Source organism: Aquarana catesbeiana, linkage group LG10 (genome assembly GCF_042186555.1).
Source record: "Aquarana catesbeiana isolate 2022-GZ linkage group LG10, ASM4218655v1, whole genome shotgun sequence".
Classification (NCBI taxonomy): Eukaryota; Metazoa; Chordata; class Amphibia; order Anura; family Ranidae; genus Aquarana; species Aquarana catesbeiana.
Window position 1 is genome coordinate 8842912 of NC_133333.1, and position 21470 is coordinate 8864381.

The window sequence follows — 21470 nt, forward strand, 5'->3', positions numbered from 1 at the left end:
GTTACAGCAATTTGCCCACACCCACAATCCGCCATCGTGGGATAAGCACACCTCATTCTCCTGCTCACGGTGCCGAAGGGCATTTTATCCCTACACCTTGAGTGCTGTCTCTTTCTCCAAAAGTCTGACCAATTGTTTCAGGTTAGTCACTAGAGTGCCCCAGGAATTGCATTTGGAGAATCTGGTAACCTTAAGACAAATTGCAATGTTTTCAGAGCTTTTACTTCCACTCAAACCATTACCTTTGTTAACACATTTGACAATTCCATCTTGAATCTTGCACTCTTCATCAGCTGCACAGCCAGTGTCTTCACAGACAAGGTCACCCACCGGACTACATTTGCATGTTTGTTGGCAGTCATTGGATAAGACTGTCTCATTAGGCTGTAGGAGGTACAAATGGTTTTGAAATTTGTTTGATAAAAATTGTAAAGGGAATTAGAAGATATTGTTGTGAGATGATTTGTGAACCTTGTACAACAAAAGGACAAAATTTAAAGTGTTACTAAACTCCCCAAACCCTGCATTCACTATATCTGATCGTCCACAGTACACAAGATGGAAATGCTATTAGTTTAGTAAATAAACTGAATACCTTCTCGTCAGCAGAATATAGCAGTCCTGTGACCTCTATCAGTGTCTGGCCGAGCACTGGTTAAAGCTTGTAGGAGGCGTTTTCTGACTGCCCTATGAGACTGCAAGACCCCCAAGAGTGCATGAAGACAACACACCTTGTGTGCAGCAGGCCCCCTAATACTTGCCCGAGGACCATCTCTCCCTGGCGATGTCCATGAGTTCCCCGGCTGTTTGGGACTCCCCCGATTGGCTGAAACAGCAGCGGCGCCATTGGCTAACTGACTTTGACAGCAGTAGGAGCCAATCAGGAGAGCTGGGGGTGGAGCTGGACCAGGGCTCCACGTCTGAATGAACAGAGCTGTGACTCGGTTCGGGTGCCCCCATAGCATGCTGTGGGGGCACTCCACAGGAAGGAGGGGCCAGGAGCACAGAAGAGGTACCTGAGAAGAGGAGGATCTGGGCTGCCCTGTGCAAAACCATTACACATAGCAGGTAAATAACAGGTTTGTTTTTAGAGAAAAAAAAAATAAAACCCACACAAGACTTTACAATCACTTTAGCTGCAAAAGGCTAGGAGGACTGTAAAACCTTAATAGTTAGTATGGAGCTCTTTTTCAAACTGTTGGGGACAGCCACACCCATTTCAAACTTACCTTCATCCCCCCCACCCCCAAGCGCCATGTATTGTCAACATGGCATTCCCACTTTGGCAAATCTTGTGATAAGTCACAGCCATAAGTTCAGCCACAATGCCTTTACCCAAAAGCCAAAAAGAGTAGAGAAGTTTGGAGCCAGCGTCAAGTTTTTGTTGTTGCCATCCTGTCTTTATTGGCAAGATCACTTCCAGAGACAGCTGTTAACAGGTTTTTTTTTTTTTTTTGGTCAGCCGGTACACAAATGGCGATAGACTTATTTTTGTAGCGGAGGAGAGTTCAAGAACCACTGTTGACTGTGTCCCTGATAGGGAACTCCAAATCATTGGAACAGAGAAATTGTATGTGTACACAGCAATGAAAAGCTAACTGTTTTTTAACCATTCCTAAAAAAACAAAAAAGAAGAACACACACCCCACACATTTAACCACTTGCCGCCCGCCCTATTACTAAATGACGGTGGCAAAGTGATTTGATATTCCTGACCGGACGTCATATGACGTGATCAGGAATATCGAGCCGCTGCGTGCCCCCGGGGGTGCGCATCTCGGCGATCATTGTTGCGGGGTGTCAGTCTGACACCCTGCAACACCGATCTAGGTAATCAGTGTCAGGTGTCCAATCACGGCTGATCACGATGTAAATAGAAAGAGCCATTGATCGGCTTTTCCTCACTCGCGTCTAAAAGACGCGAGTGGAGGAGAGCTTATCGGCTGCTCTCCTGACAGGGGGGGGGGGGGGGGGGTCTGTGCTGATTGTTTATCAGCACAGCCCCCCCTCGGATCCTACCCAGGACCACCAGGGAAGCCGCCCAGGACCACCAGGGGAACGATCCACACTGGACCCCCAGGGAAATGCCACTGTGTGCCCAGGCAGATGCCTATCAGTGCCACCAGGGATGCCTATCAGTGCCACCAGGGATGCCTATCAGTGCCGCCCAGTGCCACCTATCAATGCCCATCGGTGCTGCATATGAGTACCACCTCATCGGTGCCGCCGTATCAGTGCCCATCAGTGAAAGAGAAAACTTACTTATTTACATTTTTTTTTTTTTTTAACAGAAACAAAGCAAAAACTTTATTTTTTTCAAAATTTTCGGTCTTTTTTTTATGCGTTTAGCAAAAAATAAAAACCGCAGAGGTGATCAAATACCACCAAAAGAAAGGTCTATTTGTGGGAACAAAATTATAAAAATGTAGTTTGGGTACAGTATAGCATGACCGCGCAATTGTCAAACTGCGACAGCGTTGAAAGCTGAAAATTGGTCTGGGCAGGAGGGTGTCTAAGTGCCCGGTATTGAAGTGGTTAAGCTCTAATGCCAGAAATGCAAAATACCCACCTGATAATATTTTCCATCCTCAAAACAGCCACAGTTGTCCATTGACACACAGTTCTTCCCATCAAAAAAGAAGCCACCATTGCACTCGCAGCCCTCAGAGCAAGCAATGGGACATTTGTCAGGGTAACTAAAACCAGCACAAGTTGAGGCACACACGGCAGCACAAACTTTGTATTGACTGTTGGCTGGGCAGGTCAATGCTAGTGAGAAAAACAGACATTAAAATAAAATTATATATATTAATCCTACATTAGAAAAAAAAAAAAAAAAAAAAAAACCCAGTACAAAACTTACGACAGAATGCATCAGTTCTCCAAGGCTGAATGGTGACACCAGCTGCTTGACATGCAGCAACATAGCTCTGTATGTTCTGGCAAAGTATGTCCCCATCACCTACACTGGCACACAGGTCATAGATACAGTTGTTGATAAAAGTATCAGGATTGACGGTGTCATAACAAGCACTCAGAGGACCTTCAACCTTCTTCAGGAACCCACAGTAGTTGTCCATTTTCAAGATCTCTTCCTTCCTATTGTCACAAGATAAGCATGGGTTGCCACTACCACCACAGCCATCATCGCAAGTCACCCCAGGGATCTGCACCTTCCAAGAGGCTCCAAATACAGTAGCATCTGTTGTTACTTTCTTATTGGGGAGCTGGAAGTCGTCCTTTCCATCACCATTATAGTTACCACACAAACCACCCAACTGATTCTGGTAGGTTCCTGGGACAGTGACTAGCAAATGGTAGACCAAGTCGTAATTGACCTGAACGCCGAAATCTGAATCAACAACCACCCTTTTACCCTGTTGGTAGACCCGGATTCTGCCACCTTCCAAGTTTACTGGGATGTTGTTATACACCCCATTGATCTACAATAAAAAAAAAAAAAAGTTTATTCCCAAAGAGTTTAAATAGGAGTTACATTAGGTTTTCTATTCTAGGAGAGAAGGGTAGACTTACTATTCATGTGCAGATATTTAACATATGCCATTACAATTTTTTAATGCTGAAGACAAAAAAAATAAAACCCTATATAATAAAAAAATAAAAAAAAAAACCAAAAACAAAAACCACCACACACAAACACCACAACCATTTTGTTAATAGATATAACTCAGATTTTTTAGACAGGGAATATTCATAAGACTTACCATAATCCGACCACGAACATTATACTGAAGAATGATCTTATAGTCGTAGACTTCAAAAATTACTAGTTTGGTGACAGCCACACGCCCATTGCCCCATTTTTCATTTTTTACATGGATGGCAAAAGGCACTAGATTTTCATTGTCTGTCACAGTATTGTTGCCATTGTCTGTCAGAGTCTTGGACAAGGTGTAGGTACAAGTGCCTTGGAAGTCAAATGCGCGGCCATCAAATGACATGTAGTGGGGGTCACCGGCTGCGGAGCACTGTGCTGAGCCTACTGGCTGACATTTCTGAATTCCATCGATCACGTTGCACTTTTCATTGGGCCCGCAAGGAGAATCTTTGCACTCTACGGCTCCGCTCTCTGTACATACGCACTTCTGGTCGCAGAGGCCACTGGTGTGAAACACTTCACCCATCTTGTAGTATGCATTATTGTACAGGCAACCACAGTTGGATATGGGAACACAGTTTCCTCCACTAAGGATAAAGCCATCATCGCATTCACATCCTTCAGAACACACAGGGTTGCATCCCAATGGAGGGGAGAGATATAGACAAGTGGGAGCGCATCCTGACGTACAGATTTCATAGTGACTGTTCTTTGGACAGACTGGACCTGGGATTAACAAAGCAACAAAAAACAGTTATAGGTACATTACCACTACATAGCCTAAAATGTTATAGACTCCTGACCATCACACCTATATGGGCTTGTTGGATGTCCCATGCCAAAATAATGGGCATGAATATAGACACTTTGAGACGGCTTTCCACAAGATTGAAGTGTATCTGAGGATTTGTGCCCACTTAACCAAGAGACTAATGTAAATTACTGATGTTGGATGAACATTTTTTTGCAAATTTGTGTTCCAATTCCTCCTAATTGGAATTAATAGGGGTCATGAGGTCAGGGCTCTGTGCAGGACGTTTGAGTTCTTAACACCAAAACTGGTCAAACCAGTTCTTTCTTGGAGCCGGTTTTGTACACGGGAGCAGTGTCACACTTCAGCAGAAAACGGCTTCCCCAAACTCAACTGGAGTGGTCATCTACTTTTCTAAATAGTGCGTAAAATGTCAGTTAGCCATGATTAAAAAAAAAAAAAAACTAAACGAGAGAAACATTGGAACACAGGTTAGTACGTGTGTGCAAAGGTGTGCTTGTTTTAGAAGAATAGCAAGTCAAATTTAAACGAGAGAGACTGCTGGGTGGTAATGTGGACACTCGCTAACCCTAAAATGTACAAAAGTGGCACATCCGTTATTGCAAAGAATGTGAATAGAATACATTGGACCGCAGTCAATAAACTTCATGGGCACCACATAGAAGGGTTGTGTCATGCCATTAAAGTTAATGAGCTGCAGTCCAATTTATTTTGTTTGCATTCTTTGTGCACTTTGGAACCATAAATCCCCTCCAACGATGGTGTCCCAAGTGTGTGGATGTTTTTTGCATTCTGTAAAAATCTTTACATTTTAGAATGGGGTGCCTTGCAACTGTACAGAATGAATACAGCTGCGCAATCCTAATGCACATGTTCCTGAAAAAAAAAAAAAAAATGACTCCGTATGCAAGCAGGTGCTGTAAGAACCATTGGCTAGAACCAAAAGATGGTCAAATCTGAAGAACGTCACCAGCACACACTTTGTCTCCAACGTGGGTCCAAATCTTTAGTCATCAACCACATTGTTACAAGAGCAAGTTTTCAGGGCCCTCCAGGACCCCTTCATCAGGCATGCAACTGTCCTGTGAGCCTCCGAAACATTGCTCGTTGTAATAACGTGACCGCTGAATAAAAGCTGTGGATCCATGTTGGAGATCCAGTGTGCTGGCGACATTCACCTGCTGTGCAGAATTAGGGGTGCCCCGACCGAAAAAAGGTTGAACACTGAGTTTTAGTACAAGTTAGGTGAATGGGAACAGCACTACTTTTTCCTATGGAGTTTTGGTCAAACCCACACCAACAAAACCACACCTGCAGTGAACAGCCTTCTGAACATTACAGGCCAAGCCAACTTACGACAGAACTGGTAGGTTCTCCATGGGTTGATGGTGACTCCAGCCACCTGGCACTGTGTTGCATAGCTGGTAATGATTTTGCAAATAAATTCTTGCCTTCCTTCATAAAAACAAGCATCAAACACACAGCTCTTGAAGTAGTCATCTGGGTTAATCTTGGCATAGCATTCACGGAAAGGCCCTTTCTCATCTCTGAGTATTCCACAGCTCTCCTTGTTATTATGTTGTAGTTCTAGTTCAGCTAATTTGGTGCACTCTCCCTTGTCCATTTCATAGCAACCTGGAACATTTTGCACCTTCCAGCTGTTTCCAAAGGCGATTGGCTTGGTGGCCAGCTGATTTCCTGGCATCATGAAGTCATTGTCCTTCTTACCATCAAAGTTGCCACAAAGACCACACACAGTTCTAGAATAGCTGCTGGGAAGAGTGAGAGAGACATGACTGTCCCAGTCATATGTCACACGCAGGCCAAAGCTTGTTTGGAGGACAGCAGAATAGCCTTGTTTGTATATAGAGAGCTTGCCATTGTCTACAATGTATGGTAGGTTGGTTAAAAGTCCATTAATCTGTAGAAACAAAATTTACACAGATGATCACAATCTAGCTTCCAAAAGATTCTGTTTGTCTCTAAATAAGAGCTTCTGCTTATTTTCTTGACCGTGTAGATCAAAGTGTAATATACAATACTAAATACACAGACTATAGTAAATTTGATTTACATCAGCCACCTATACTAGCATGTGACATGTTTAGCACTGCCAAGTTAATCAGTGTTTTATTGCTTTGCACAGTGCTCAGTCCAACACCAAGAACAAGCATTCAGGAGGAGAGGGATCACCTGTCCATGCACTTCTGCCTGTTTACCATCCATTTACAAACTGGACAGCTATCTGGCATGTAGGCAGGTGCAGTTAGCTACTTCGCCGCTAGGTGGCTCTGTACCAGAATATTGTCCAGTACAGCAGGTTGCCAAACCAGGTGTTGGGCTTCCTTTAGGTAAAGCCCTCCCACAGTGATGTCATGGGTGAGTCAGTGCCTAGTTATGAGACCAGGTTGGGAGGGGCCCTAGCAGCATGGAAGCTAAATGCCCCACACCTGTGAGAATTTAGCCAGCACACGAAGGCCTGGGACAGGGCAGGAGGCTGGGTGGAGAGAACCAGAAATAGGAGCCAGATATCCTTTTTGGAGGTGGGGGCTAGGGTGGGTTACAAAAGGCATTTTGGCCAGGCTGGAGAACACTGAGGCTACATCCCTGGAAGAGATGTTCCTAGCAAGGTAGTGACTAAAGAGCATGGTCCTGCGAGTACTAATGACCCTGGACAGAGGAGAGCCTGAAAAAAGGGAGATGGCTGTTAAAAGTACTGCATATGCTTTCACTTGTGACTGACGCAGATATTCCATTATATGCGATTGACTATAAAATATCAAGCGACTCTGGAATGTATGTCCCTGTGATGTGACTAGATATTCAGGAGATGACAATCACCAGTGAAATGCAGCAAACTATTTGGGTGGACATTCTTTCCTTGGGGGATGAAAAGGACCATGACTGGGAAGGTCATGAAGGCCAATGGCTAGGAACAGGGCACTAGATGGTGGAGGGTTGAGCATCAGGAGGGATAGTATTCTAGCAGGGCGGGAGCATGTGTAGGCATCAAAACCAGACAACCACAAAGACAACCCCTCCCCCCCCCACAGGCACTACTTACCCGGCTCTCAAATTTGGCTGAACAAAAATGACACCCTTTGCTTGGCAAGCAAATTTATATTTTCAATCTTCTAGGGTTTAGAAAAATAACAACACACACACACCAAACACATCGGATTACAGCATAAAATATTGCTAACAATGATCTAGATAATGTATGAAACTGAAAGTCTCCACTCACCAGAATCCTGTCTTTGTACCGCCTGTTGATGGAAATATCAAAATCATACAGCTTGACTTGCACTGCTGAGGTGTAAGACACGACCTTGCTGCCCCGGAATTCATTCTGAACGTTGACATGGAAGTCTACCAAATCTGACATATTGCAAAGTGCTGCAAACTGGTAGATGCAGGTGCTCTGGAAGTCATACCTTAATCCATCAAAGGTGAAGTAGTGGGGGTCTCCAGAGGCGGAGCAAGTGCCATATGAGACAGGGTAGCAGTTCTGGATGCCGTTCACCACTGAACAGGTCTCGGAAGACTTGCAGCGGGTGGCTTTGCATTCTACCTTCTTGGTGGTGGGATTGCAGGTGCACTGCTGCTCGCACTTTTTATCCCCCCAGAAGGTCTCATTGGAAGCGTAGAGTTTTCCTTGGTAGACGCAGCCACAGTTGGCTTTTGGTACACATTTTCCTTCATTAAGCACGTAGCCTTCCATACACTGGCAAGACTCCACACATGGATCAGGACACACGGATGGAGTGGCATCATCGTTACATGTGGCCGGACAGGCTTTGGAGCACAATTTGTATTCACTATTTGCAGGACATTGCAGTGCTGTGGGAAAAAGTGAAAATATGGGACATGCCATTGCCATCAATATAGTGGACATTTTGAATGCCAAAATTAAGGAAAGAATAGGAAGCATTCAATACATCAGTTATATCCCCCTTTGCTCAGATTAGTGAGGAGTAGCCACCCCCCACACCTACGGAAGGCAAGCCCCTCAGACAATGCCCAAATCCCAAAGTCTATTAGAGCTGAATTTGTTTAATTTTCCCCCCAAATCCAATTTGCAAGCTTTGGTTAATAAAAAAAAACCAACACACCTCTTTATTGAACTTAAATCCCATCATAGGGGGGGGGGGGGGGGCTGCCCAAATTTTTTTATTGGATAACCATGAGCTGGCTCAGTGCTGCTAGTTTCTTCCAGCCCTTTTCAGGCTTTTGCCATCTACATGCACTCCTCTAGCATTGGTTGCACATTGCTTTTGACCAGTTTCCTCATAGCGGCAACTGTGGACCATGCCTGAGCAATGGGTGTCAATAGGATCACACGTGGTCTACACCAGAGGAGCTTGTGACAGGGCAACATCACATTAGGAGTATAAAATGGGAGATGGCGATAGGCTTCTCAACCTCTTCAACACAGAAACCTTTGAAATAACTTGCCCCCTGCTAAAGATTGCTATATCTAAAACTCATGAAACTTTAGTGTGATGGTCCATGGGAAGAATGCTCAATACACATGGGCTCATTAGGAAGAATCCCTTTGTCCCTTAGCCAAAAAGGATCAGTGGGGGTCAGTGGGAACTCATTCGAGAGGCAGAAATTTCTCAAGGAACCCCACCAACCTCTGGAGAACGCTAGGGTTCCATGGAACCCAGGTTGAAAAACCATGTCATAGACCATTGTCACCACATAATAGAAGAGGTGGCAGGACAAGGATTTTCACTGCAAGGACACCAGAATATTTAATACACTGCAGAATTGAAATACTAAAAAACAGAAAGTCCAATATAAAAGCCCACATTACTAAAAAAAAAACAAAAAATGCCATTAATGGTCATGTAATACCAAGTCTTCCATCCTTTTACTGCAGAGGAGGGGCTTTTTTGGGTGTCCATGTCACTGCCCGGGATGTGGACCTTTCCTTCAGGCTGTTAAAGATCAAAGTCCTCTCAGGACAGATCAGTGGTAGTCCCCTCAGAAGCAAGCGTCAGAGGAGACCCAACGCTGGACTTCGACCTCAAGGTTTATCTTTTATTATGCAATTTAACTGAAGGGGACCCCCACAACACGGCTTCTTATTTTTCAGAAGCCAGAATGGGAGTTAATTTAATCTAAATGGCAAAACATAAGTGTAGAAAATGAACTGCAAGTTGGTTTGAAAAAGCCAAATTCAACAGTCGCTTAGTAATTAAATATGGGGCCAGTTAAACGACTGTATGCATATGATATTTTTTAATTAAAACAGGAAAGGGTGGGGGGGGAAATACACCACTGAAGAGTTATATCGTGGCCTGGCTCAATTGGGAAAAGTAATTTTCACCTTCTGCTTTGGAGACCATTATGATCAGAATTTCAGAGGTTGACCATGATCACAGGAATGGAAGGGTGTCTTCCAATGGTAACTCATGTGACAACTGCCAAAGGATGGATTTCCTCACACTGATATTTACTTAGTTTTAGTTGTGTCTGAGACAGTAAAGCAAGGGCAAGTCTCACCAGCAGGAGCAGCACACAAACTTCACCCAACTAGAATAAGGTTTGGATGGACATGCATCCATACCGATGGAAACAAACACTCTTGCATCAAACCAGAGATCAGGCAAGTGACCCGTCTGGACCAAACCTTTTACCAATACATAGCATTGGTCAGCATTTAGTCCAGGAAGACTAGATTGACAACAGTGTTATGTTTCGGCATATTGTGTGCGCAAAATACAAGTCAGCGGTTGGAAGAGAAAAAAAAAAAAAAAAAAAACACAAAAGAAAAAAAAAAGTATTAAATATGGCATCTACTTACAGCATCCAGTGAGTGTTCTCCACTCTCCAATTTCAACCTTGCTTCGCTGGCAGGCTTCTGCATAGGTCTTCAGACTTTGGCACAAGATCTGTTTGGCACCAGCATTCATGCACAGATCATACACACAGTTATCGACATACGGTTTTGGATCTATGACAGAATGGCATTGGAGGAAGGAACCGTTGAGGACCTTGGACAGCAGGCCACAACTTTTTTCCCCGATGTATGTTTGTTGAGTGTCAAGAGGGCAGCTCTTGCATTCCCCATTGCAGTTGTGCCAGCAGACCCTGTCTCCATCCTCTACTTTCCAGCCCTTTCCAAAGTCAATTAGATTAGTAATTTTAACACCATCTGGGGTCATCAAATCATCTGAAGGGTTTCCATTGTAGTTTCCGCACAAGCCACAGACGCTTCCAAAGAAGCTACTGGAGATGTATACTTTCAGTATAGAGTTCCAGTCATAGTATACCTTCAAGGAAAAGTCAGTCACAATAATGAGCGAGCCACCGGATTGATAGAGCCGAACCTGGCCATTATTAAGATTGATAGGCAGGCGGTTACGTTGATTATTCACCTAATGGAGAAGCAAAAATGAGAAGAAAGGACTTCATATGTGTGTCCAAACACCATTCACTTGCTTTTCAGTATGTAGTGTTAAACCCAGCTAACCAAACTTACCCTCACAAAACCATATTCAGATCTCACCAGAGATATGGTTTGCTGATACACCTGTACGGTGACATAACTGACGTAGGATATACGAGTGCTACCTCTGTTTTCATTCTTGGCCTCAATGTTGAAAGTCGGAAGGTTGCTGTCACCATTACAGGTCTTGGCGATGGTGTAAGTGCAGATTCCTTGGAAGTCATAAAAGTATCCATCAAAGGTTCGATAATGGGGGTCACCAACAGCATGGCAGTAGGCTTCTGAATCGGGGATGCATACTGGTTTCCCATTGACCATTTGGCATTTTTCCTTCGCTCTGCATTTTAGGCTGCTGCAAGTTGGAACCAATCCTAAGTTGCCAAGAGAGAACAAACCAGATCATAGTAAATGAAGCTTGAAAATTTGGCCAACTCTTCCACACTGGTATTTTTCATGAAATAAACAGTGTAGAAGCAGTTGCTCCCACACAAACCCAAAATCATGAAAAAAAAAAAAAAAAAAAAAAAAAAAAAAAAAAAAAGGGGAAGAAGAAACTCACCACTAATGCATATAGCTGGAGAGCCATAGCCATTAGCTTTCATAAAGCCAAAGGAAAGCAGCATAAATGGTGATGTATTCTCCACAAGTTGGACACTGAATTCTTTGCTTGAGTTTTGAGTTGCCCATGAGTAGTCCGTGTCAGAGACTTTGTACCAGGTCAGACCTTGAGCAGGACTTTTGTTGATGCTCACTTTAGAAAGGTCTGCCGTCTTGGCAACCAAGGTGCCGTAATTGTTAAACTCTTGTTGACCGTAGATTAAGTAAGAAGCGCAATAGCTGCTGATTGGTGGAATAGTCATGAGGATGGGGTCATACTGTACTCGGGACTTATCAAACCACCCGGTGCAATAGAAAATAACTTGAATCCCAGCGCTAGCAGTAAGGTAGATGGGAGTTTTGACTGGCACCTCTAGCTGAACGGTTTGCCCCGCAGTTAACTTTTGGCTTGCTTTTCTTGCTCCGACTTGGTATTCAATCGTTGTGTTAGAAGAGGCCACCACAAATGCAATATCAGATGCGACCTGAAGAGATATTGGAGGTACAATGAAACTGGAACCCCAGCTAGTCACTGGCAAAAGCTGCTCGTAGACATGATTGCACCTAGAATTCTTCCATGTGCATGTGTGTCCACTCAGGACTGCAACGGGATTCTGAGACACAATTCTGGTTCCAGACAGGTCGTCACTACTAAGAAGCTGAAGGGCATTATAGGGTTCTAAGAGGATATTAAGCTTGCTGCCAGCTGGGTAGAGCTTCTCTTGAAATGTGACTGCTCCTTTGAGGAAGACATCAATACTGGTGGGTTCCTGGTAGCTGATCACAGAAAATTCCTTAAATGAATCAATGGGACCATTCAGAGGTGTCACCACATAGTAGTCAGTGCCGAGATCTTTCACTGGGTACACTATGCTGGTGTCAGCACTTTCATACTTGTAATTCATAGCCAGGACCGAGATGTCTTTGTCAGCCTTGATGCCGATAACATTGCTCGATTTGCTAACGCCAGGCAACTCTGCATTCGCTGGGATTTGAACTGTGGCCGTGGCTTGATCATCCAGCATCAGGACTTGTTTGAAACTTGATTTGTTCATCCATACAGTTACGTTAGTGGAGGAGGAATAGGCAGTAATGAACAGTTGGAACTTGGCAGTGCTGGGGGAGAGCAGATAGTTTTGCATGAAGACAGTGACAAATTCCTTACCCAGTGGACCTGCCAAGCTAGATCCTGAAAACAAAATGCAGAGTAATAGGGTTACTCATGGTAGTGCTTCATTTGCAAGATAGACTTAAAGAGAGGAGAATAATTCTAGCACAAGACCTCCTCTAACTCTAAACCAATAACCTGTAAAAATTTTGAAAGCGTCACCTATGGAGATAGAGTACGGAAGTTTGACACCATTCCATGAGTGTGCACAATTTTAAAAGCGTGACAGGTTCGGTATTTATTTACTCAGCGCAACACACAAAAAGATTGTGCTAACTTTAGTGTTTTGGTTCTTTTAATTCATGAAAGTCTCCCACCCTCCCCCCCAAAAAATTAGCAATGACTGCCATTTTATTCTCCAAAAAAAATAAATATAAAATTTACATGTAGGAGAGGAGTGCCGGTGTTCTGCCGAGAAAGTTCCGCTCGGTGGATAAGGACCCCCGCCTGCACAGTAGGATCCGGCGGAAATAGCCGAAGATAAATAGCGGAAAATCAGCTGTACACGGCACCTGCAAGAGGGCCGCTCGCCACGCTTCGGGCACGGCCTCGCTCGGCTCTTTTTTATTCCCCCTCTAGGTCCACTTGGATGGTGGGGAAGGAACCTGGACCCAGGGCGCAGGCGCCGTGTACAGCTGCTTGTAGATTTTGTCGTTCGGCTATCTCCGGCGGCTGCTAGTGGTTCGTACTGCCCAGGCGCTGCGCCTGCGCAGTACAGGGGGGGGGGGGGGGGGGGAGGGACTTATCCGCCGAGGGAACTTTCTCGGCAAGACACCGGAACAGGCCTGAAAGTGGTTAAGAAGCAGGAAACCTACATGTGCCAAATTTAATATCAACCACTGGAATGGATTAGGTAACAGAAGTGGCAGCTACAGAGTGGCAATTTATCAAAAACGGGACTCATTGCGAACCAGGCAATTCTCTCAAAATAAAAATCAATACATTTCTTTGGCAGCTTGACAACCTACATTCCTTTCCATGTTTGATCACACCGACTTATTCATTAAGCATTTAAATAAAATCTAAGAATGGGTTATTCTTCAAATGAGCCGACTTAAAAAAAAAAAAAACGCAATTACAATCACTTACCGCTGAGGCACATCAGGGCACAGATGTGCAGAAGTAGACTGAAACCCATAGCTGAAGAAAAAAAAAAAAAAAAAAAATTAAAAATACATTAGAAAGTCACATTGGGTGAAGGAGAGCGAGAAAAAAAAAAAAGTGGACAAAGTTCAAGTTGCTGAAGCCAAGTCAGTTAGACAGGTGTGGCTCCAAAGAAAGAATTCCCTCTTAAGCTGGACATAAAATTTTCTCTTATTCAATTTTCTTTGGATTTACCTTCAACTATGTAGTGCAAGGACCTGCCTGATTGAAAGCTTTTAGCTTTGACCTCCTATTATATTGGTAAATCAAAATGAAAGTTGTACAAGAAAATTGTATAATGTATGACCCCCAATTAGTTGGCCCTTGAAACAAACAGTCAGTTGACCCCATTTAAAGATTTGTCCTCATTTCCTGTTCCAGTAACTATAAACTTTCATGATTTTTCCATCACATAATTACATTTTATAACCATGTTCAGTAGGACAAAGGGTGTTCATTTTCCCAGCAGGAACACAGGCGATAAAAATCCTTTTGGTTCCAACCCTGAACCACGCCATCTATAATAAAAGAAAAATTGGCTCTACGCACTATATAAAGCGATTCCGCAGCTTGCCGAAAAATCTGGGGGCACATTTGACTTTTAGCAGAGTCTACGAGCTGCTGAGGTTAGGGAGAAGTTTAAACCTCCCTCTATTGAATGTGGAAGAACGGTGTTCAGGATAGGGAGGTTTTTTTAAACCTCCGGCCAACTCAAACCACAGCAAAACCCCCAGCAAAATTTTGCTGCATTTTCCCGCACTGCAGAATTGAAGTACTAAAAAACAGAAAGTCCAATATAAAAGCCCATATTACTTAAAAAAAAAAAAAAAAAAAAAAAAAAAAAAAAAAAAAAAAGGGGGCATCTCCATGTGTGAAAAATGGAATCCCCTTTAAATTAATACTACTGTTAGGCTTTTTTGGTGCAACGGCCCCCCCCCCCAAAAAAAAAAGGGTGCAAACTGAAATATAAATGAGGTGCTAGCTTAAACCAGTGGTTACTTATTGCAAGTATCTCTTCCACACTTACTAATTGCCAATGCAACCATGTATACAAGTGAATTAGTGCAATACAAACATATTGATTGGTCCAATTTATAGCAAATAAAGCTTTATTTGCTATAAATTGGATCAATCAATTTTTTTTTTTTGATTTGTACTAATTTGCTTGAATGAATACATGGTTGCATTGGCAATTAGTAAATATAGAAGAGATACTTGCAATAAGTAACCACTGGGTTAAGCTAGCACCTCAGTTACATGGTTTATCCAGAATTAACTACTCAGAGAAATGAGCTACAGGATTCCAAACATAGGGAACCCCAAGCCAACCAAATATTTTTAAATTATATATAAAAAGTTGAGCAACTGAGTAGGAATTAGCATTTAGGAAGCCTATTTTGGGGGGGGGGGGGGGGGTACCCCCTCCAAACACATCTAATAATAAATATACTTGTAGCAACTGCAACATAAAGATGCACCCATTTGCCAAAATCCTAGCCCATCACAAGCGAACAAGATTACCATTGCTTCCTTGTTTCCTGTGACAACTACACTTTAAAACTGACAAATCACACAAGGAAGGTGAATTAGCGAAGCTCAAAAACAATTAAATATAAAGCACAAAAGTGTTCTGTGGACGGGTGAATTACCTTAGCTAAAGGCAAAGCTCGCCAACATACCACAGGACCACAATTTCCTCCAGAGACCTGTCCACACACACACACAAGACCTCCTAGCTTGGGGAAAGGTTCCTTGGAGAGCTTATGAGAGATTCCTAATTAAAGTCAATGTTTGTATTAACTATCTCAGTCCCAGGGAGGGACAATTGCATATTTATCCAGAGCTCGAGAGTTTTAATATAGCAAAGAGGATGGACTTTTAGGATTGGTCTGAACCACCATAAAGTATATCTGAACCACCATAAAGTATATGGGAAGTTTATTTAAAGGAGAAAAAATCCACTTTTATAGATAAACTTTTCCGAAGAGATTAAGACTCAGATTTCCAGCGGAGAATAAAGTAAAGCTCGTCATACATGTTACAATTTGAGTGTACACTTTATATTTCCCCGAACTATGTCATATGAGGACCTTCTTAAAGTATAACTAAAGGCAAAACTTTTAATTTTTTTAAAAAATTTTGGTCAGAGTGGAAAGGGATCAGAACCCCTGCCAGGTTTTTATTGCTGTCCGTGTCTGTTAAGGCGTTCCACCCTCTCTATTTGTCTTTTTTTATTATTATCATTGAAAGCGAAAGCAAGAGAGAATGCCAAATTTGGGTTGTCCCCAGAAAAGTAATAGATAGGAACGCTTCTAATGGGGACATTCGCGCTCTGAGGACCTGGGGGGGGGGGGGGGGGTTTTAAATCCCTTAATTTGCAGGGATTTTCTTTCACTTCCTGTTTGGTTATGGGACAGGAAGTATAGCAAAATATCTGCAATGGGAAACAGATGGAAAAAACACAGACAGGGGTTATAACCCTCCCTTACTCTATCCAAAATGGAAAGAAAAAGTGTTGCCAATAGTCCTACTTTAAGCTGTTCAATCTATTTCCAGCTGGGCAGGCCATTGCGCCACAACCAATAACGAGACATTTTATTATCATTGACGCAACAGTCAATCAGACAGCTCCTCTGATTGGTCTGGCTTTTAATGGCAAAGCAACACACAGCTCGGAGTTCAAGCAATGCATCACTATGTCTAAGCTGAACTTCCTGCTGCAGTGCCTCCAATGACCTCAACAACCTCTTTGCACTCCTGTACCTCTATTGACCTCTGTGACCCCTGTGCACTCCTGTGTCTCCAGTGACCCCAATGACCTCTTTGCACTTCTGTGCCTCTAGTGACCTCTGTGACCCCTGTGCACTCCTGTGTCTCCAATGAACTTTGTGACCCCCGTGCACTCCTGTGTCTCCAATGACTTTTGTGACCCCTGTGCACTCCTGTGTCTCTAGTAACCTCAACAACCTTTTTGCACTCCTGTGTCTCCAGCAACCCCAATGACTTCTTTGCACTCCTGTGCCTCCAGTGATCTCTGTGACCCCTCTGCACTCTTGTGTCTCCAGTGACTGCAATGATCTCTTTGCACTCCTGTTCCTCCAGTGACCTCTGTGACCCCTGTGCACTCCTGTGTCTTCAGTGACCCCAGTGATCTCTTTGCATTCTTGTGTCTCCAGCAACTCCAATGACTTCTTTGCACTCCTGTGCCTCTATTGACCTCTGTGATCCCTGTGCACTCCTGTGCCTCTAGTGACCTCTGTAACCCCTGTGCACTCCTGTGTCTCCAATGACCTTTGTGACCCCCGTGCATTCCTGTGTCTCCAGTGACCTTTGTGACCCCTGTCCACTCCTGTGTCTCCAATGACCTTTGTGACCCCTGTGCACTCCTGTGTCTCTAGTAACCTCAACAACCTTTTTGCACTCCTGTGTCTCCAGCAACCCCAATGACTTCTTTGCACTCCTGTGCCTCCAGTGATCTCTGTGACCCCTCTGCACTCTTGTGTCTCCAGTGACTGCAATGATCTCTTTGCACTCCTGTTCCTCCAGTGACCTCTGTGACCCCTGTGCACTCCTGTGTCTTCAGTGACCCCAGTGATCTCTTTGCAGTCTTGTGTCTCCAGCAACTCCAATGACTTCTTTGCACTCCTGTGCCTCTATTGACCTCTGTGATCCTTGTGCGTTCAGTGACCTCTGTGACCCCTCTGCACTCCTGTGTCTCCAGTGACCTTAAAAACCTTTTTGCACTCCAGTGCCTCTATTGACCTCTGTGACCCCTTTGCTTGCAGTGATCTCGATAATCCCTCGGCACTCCTGTGTCTCCAGTGACCCCAATGACCTTTTTGCACTCCTGTGCCTCTATTGACCTCTGTGACCCCTGTGCCTTCAGTGACCTCAGTGACCCCTGTGCACTCCTGTGTCTCCAGTGACCCCAATTACCTCTTTGCACTTCTGTGCCTCTATTGACCTCTGTGCCTCCAGTGATCTCAGTGACCACTGTGCAGTCCTGTGTCTCCAGTGACTACAGTAATCTCTTTGCACTCCTGTTCCTCCAGTGACCCCTGTGCATGCCTGAGTTTCTAGTGACTCCGGTGACCTCTGTGTGCTTCTCTGCCTCAATTGACCTCTATGACCCCTGTGTGCCCCATGGCTTTAATTGCACCCCAAGTATCCTGCACAACTCAGTGACCCCAGACCATCCCTTGTTACCCGGTGACCCCAGAGCATCCTGTGACATCCTGTGATTTGCCCCCTCTCTCCAGCCACCCCCTCTGTGACTGATGGATAGATTCATGCATAGCATGATTCTATCCATGGCCGCCGCTGCCATCCCCTATTCAGGCGTCCGGCCCGTTTTTGGATGCCGGGTACCTGAATTACAGTGGAAGGGGTGTTTTTTTGATGCACCTGATTACAGCCACAGGCTCTAATAGGCTTCAAAAAAGGTGGACTTGGAGCGCAGAGCATTGTGCTCGGAGCCCACCCAGGTGTGTTAGAAAAGCAAATTAATATTTTCTTTTCTAACACTGAACCGTCACTCCGCCAATCAGGTAGCGCGGGTCTAATACCCGTTACCTGATTGGCTGAATGCACAGGCGCTTTGATTGGACGCCTATCAAAACGAAACAACAGAGGAGGCGGAAGCATGGAGGACACAGGAGCCGTCCCACAGCTCGCCACCGTCACCAGCTGCCTGACCCGCCACTAAGATGAGGTAAGTGCCGGGCAGACAGCGGGAGGGTGGGGGGCCACAGTGGCGGCATTTGATGGGCACAACTGGTGCCATTTGATGGGCATGAGTGGCTGCATTTGATTGGCTCAAATGGCGGCATTTGATGGGCATGAGTGGCTGCATTTGATGGGATACAAGTGGCGGCATTCGATGGGCACAAGTGGCTGCATTTGATGGGGCACAAGTGGCTGCATTTGATGGGGAACAAGTGGTGGCATTTTATGGGCACAAGTGGCTGCATATGATGGGCACAAGTGGCTGAATATGATGGGTACAAGTGGTTGCATTTGATGGGCACAGTGGCTGTATTTGATGGGCACAATGGCTGCATTTGATGGGCATAATGGCTGCATTTGATGGGCACAGTGGCTGCATTTGATGGGCACAATGGCTACATTTGATGGGCACAGTGGCTGCATTTGATGGATACAAGTGGCTGCATTTGATGGGCACAAGTGGCTGCATATGATGGGCACAAGTGGTTGCATATGATGGGCACAAGTGGCTGCATTTGATGGGCACATTGGCTGCATTTGATGGGCACAAGTGGCTGCATTTGATGGGGAACAAGTGGCTGCATCTGATAGGTACAAGTGGCTGTATATGATGGGCCCAAGTGGCTGCATTTGATGGTAACAAGTGGTTGCATTTGATGGGAACAGTGGCTGCATTTGATGGGCACAATGGCTACATTTGATGGGCACAGTGGCTGCATTTGATGGGCACAATGGCTGCATTTGATGGGCATGGTGGCTGCATTTGATGGGCACAGTGGCTGCATTTGATGGGCACAGTGGCTGCATTTGATGGATACAAGTGGCTGCATTTGATGGGCACAAGTGGTTGCATTTGATGGGCACAATGGCTGCATTTGATGGGCACAGTGGCTGTATTTGATGGGCACAATGGCTGCATTTGATGGGCACAGTGGCTGTATTTGATGGGCACAATGGCTGCATTTGATGGGCACAATGACTACATCTGATGGGTACAATGGCTGCATTTCATGGCACAGAGGCTGCATTTGATGGGCACAGTGAGGCTGCAATTAATGTTTTTTTTTTCCCCATTATTTTTCAGTTTGTTTGCGCCCCTCCCAAAAAATTTTGAGCACCAGCCGCCATTGGGTCTGATAGGTAACATGCAGGGACAGAAGCTATCTCTTTAATGATAGAAAGCACCATGTCTCTTCCTTCTGTGCTCAACAAGAGCAGTTGCATTTCATTTAGAATTGCTTTCTATCTTAGGAGCAATAGGGTCAATCAAATATAAAGTGATCAATATGCATTAAATGAATGTACAGATACTGCAATAAAGTGCTCCGTGCTACAAATTCATTAAACAGTCTGCATTCAGTGAAAATTTGTATGCTTCAAAGTGCTCCGTGCTATAATCAATACATAATTTATGTACAATAATAAGCTGTGATATGAAAGTGTTCAGTGCCTCTATGCATTATTCCAGTGCCCCAGGTATAACACTCTGTGCTCCCCTCTTATGTGTCCTCACTCACCGGAACAATGAAATATCTACGCCTTGTGAAAGATAGATCGGGTCAGCCCAGGGGTGGACTGACAACTCATGGGGCCCCCGGGCAATAGGAGATTATGGGGCCCCCAGGCAATAGATTATGGGGCCACACAGTATACACACACACACACACACACACATACATACAGTATACACACACATACAGTATACACACACAGACACACAATATACACACACAGTATACACATACACACACACACTGAAAAGGTACTGGAGAGGCGGGGCAGCTATAATCTTGGGATTTTTAAAAAAACACAGATTTTTACATACTGTCCCTGGTTTTATTGAGGCTGGCATCCCTGATGGGGCCCCTTAGTCCGCCCCTGGGTCAGCCTCATATTTACTTCTCTACTCCATGTACATGTTGAAAGAGTAAAGACCAGGCATGGGCACCCACAGTGTAAATCCATTTTATTTGATTAAAAATACATTACAAAGGGCTGCTACTCACATATGAAACTGCTCTTTCCCAAGCTACACGCGCTTCCTACACTATGAATTTACACTCTGGGTACCTGGTCTTTACTCTTTCATGTACATGGTGGGACTGGGCCATCGCGGCGGACAAATCAGACACTGTCACTTTTTTGGGGGGGACCAGTGACACTAATACAGTGATCAGTGGTAAAAAAAATATGCACTGTCACTGTACTAGTTTATTATTCATTTATTTATTTCAGGTACTTATATAGCGCCATCAAGGTGGAGCCTAAAGAGGAAGAGCTGGGGTTTACAGGTGATAGGAGCGGGTCTTACATGTGAAGGAGCGTGGCATTGACAGAAAGGGGCGGGTCATATTTAAATTAGGGGGTGCACGAGTTTAGTCAGGCCTAGGGCAGCACAAAACCTAAATACACCGCTGAACCCCACCCTTTCCTTCCTACTCTCTCTCTTTAACTCTTTTCTCCTTTCCCCTGGTCACTTCCTTTCCTTCTTTCTTACGGATGACACTCTGACTTCTTCCTTCCCTTCCATGGAAATCGCCTCCTAGACCAGCCCACCCAAACTAGCGTGATACGCCCAGCCGCCCGCAGCTGAGTGCAGCCAACCTACTTAGGGTTACCACCCGCCACAGTTGTTTTATATTTAAACCCTATTATAGGGAACTGTATACGGATGCTCCCAAGCTCTTTGTTTGGTATGATCTACAGTACCCTGGAAACATCCTATTCTTGATAAAACCAGTGTAACCTGGTGAAACATGTCAGAGTATACATCACGGTTGACGTATCACGCCACGCTCGCGCATGCGCAGCTGACTAATCAAAACCAGCGGTGACCTTCTTGGCTGAGGCTATTGGACGGTGGCCTGGATGCACCTCACAGCGCCATAGCTCTGATGGTGTCCACCTATTGTAGTCCTATGGACCCCAACAAAAGTTATGGAGCACATAGGATCAAATATACAGCTTCAGGATCGGAGATCTATGATGC

General features: G+C 44.6%; 1 protein-coding gene across 1 annotated transcript in view; it reads right to left on the reverse strand.

The window, feature by feature from the left end:
• LOC141111475 (IgGFc-binding protein-like) overlaps positions 1 to 21470 on the reverse strand; it is a 31984-nt gene that overhangs the window by 3710 nt on the left and 6804 nt on the right. The window contains exons 2-11 of the mRNA XM_073603768.1: positions 13703 to 13753; positions 11408 to 12634; positions 10882 to 11219; positions 10204 to 10777; positions 7636 to 8231; positions 5748 to 6312; positions 3726 to 4345; positions 2864 to 3443; positions 2570 to 2769; positions 243 to 384 (exon numbers count right to left, since the gene is read on the reverse strand). Coding sequence (XP_073459869.1) covers positions 243 to 384; positions 2570 to 2769; positions 2864 to 3443; positions 3726 to 4345; positions 5748 to 6312; positions 7636 to 8231; positions 10204 to 10777; positions 10882 to 11219; positions 11408 to 12634; positions 13703 to 13753 — 4893 coding nt within the window. The remainder of the gene's footprint in view (positions 1 to 242; positions 385 to 2569; positions 2770 to 2863; positions 3444 to 3725; positions 4346 to 5747; positions 6313 to 7635; positions 8232 to 10203; positions 10778 to 10881; positions 11220 to 11407; positions 12635 to 13702; positions 13754 to 21470) is intronic.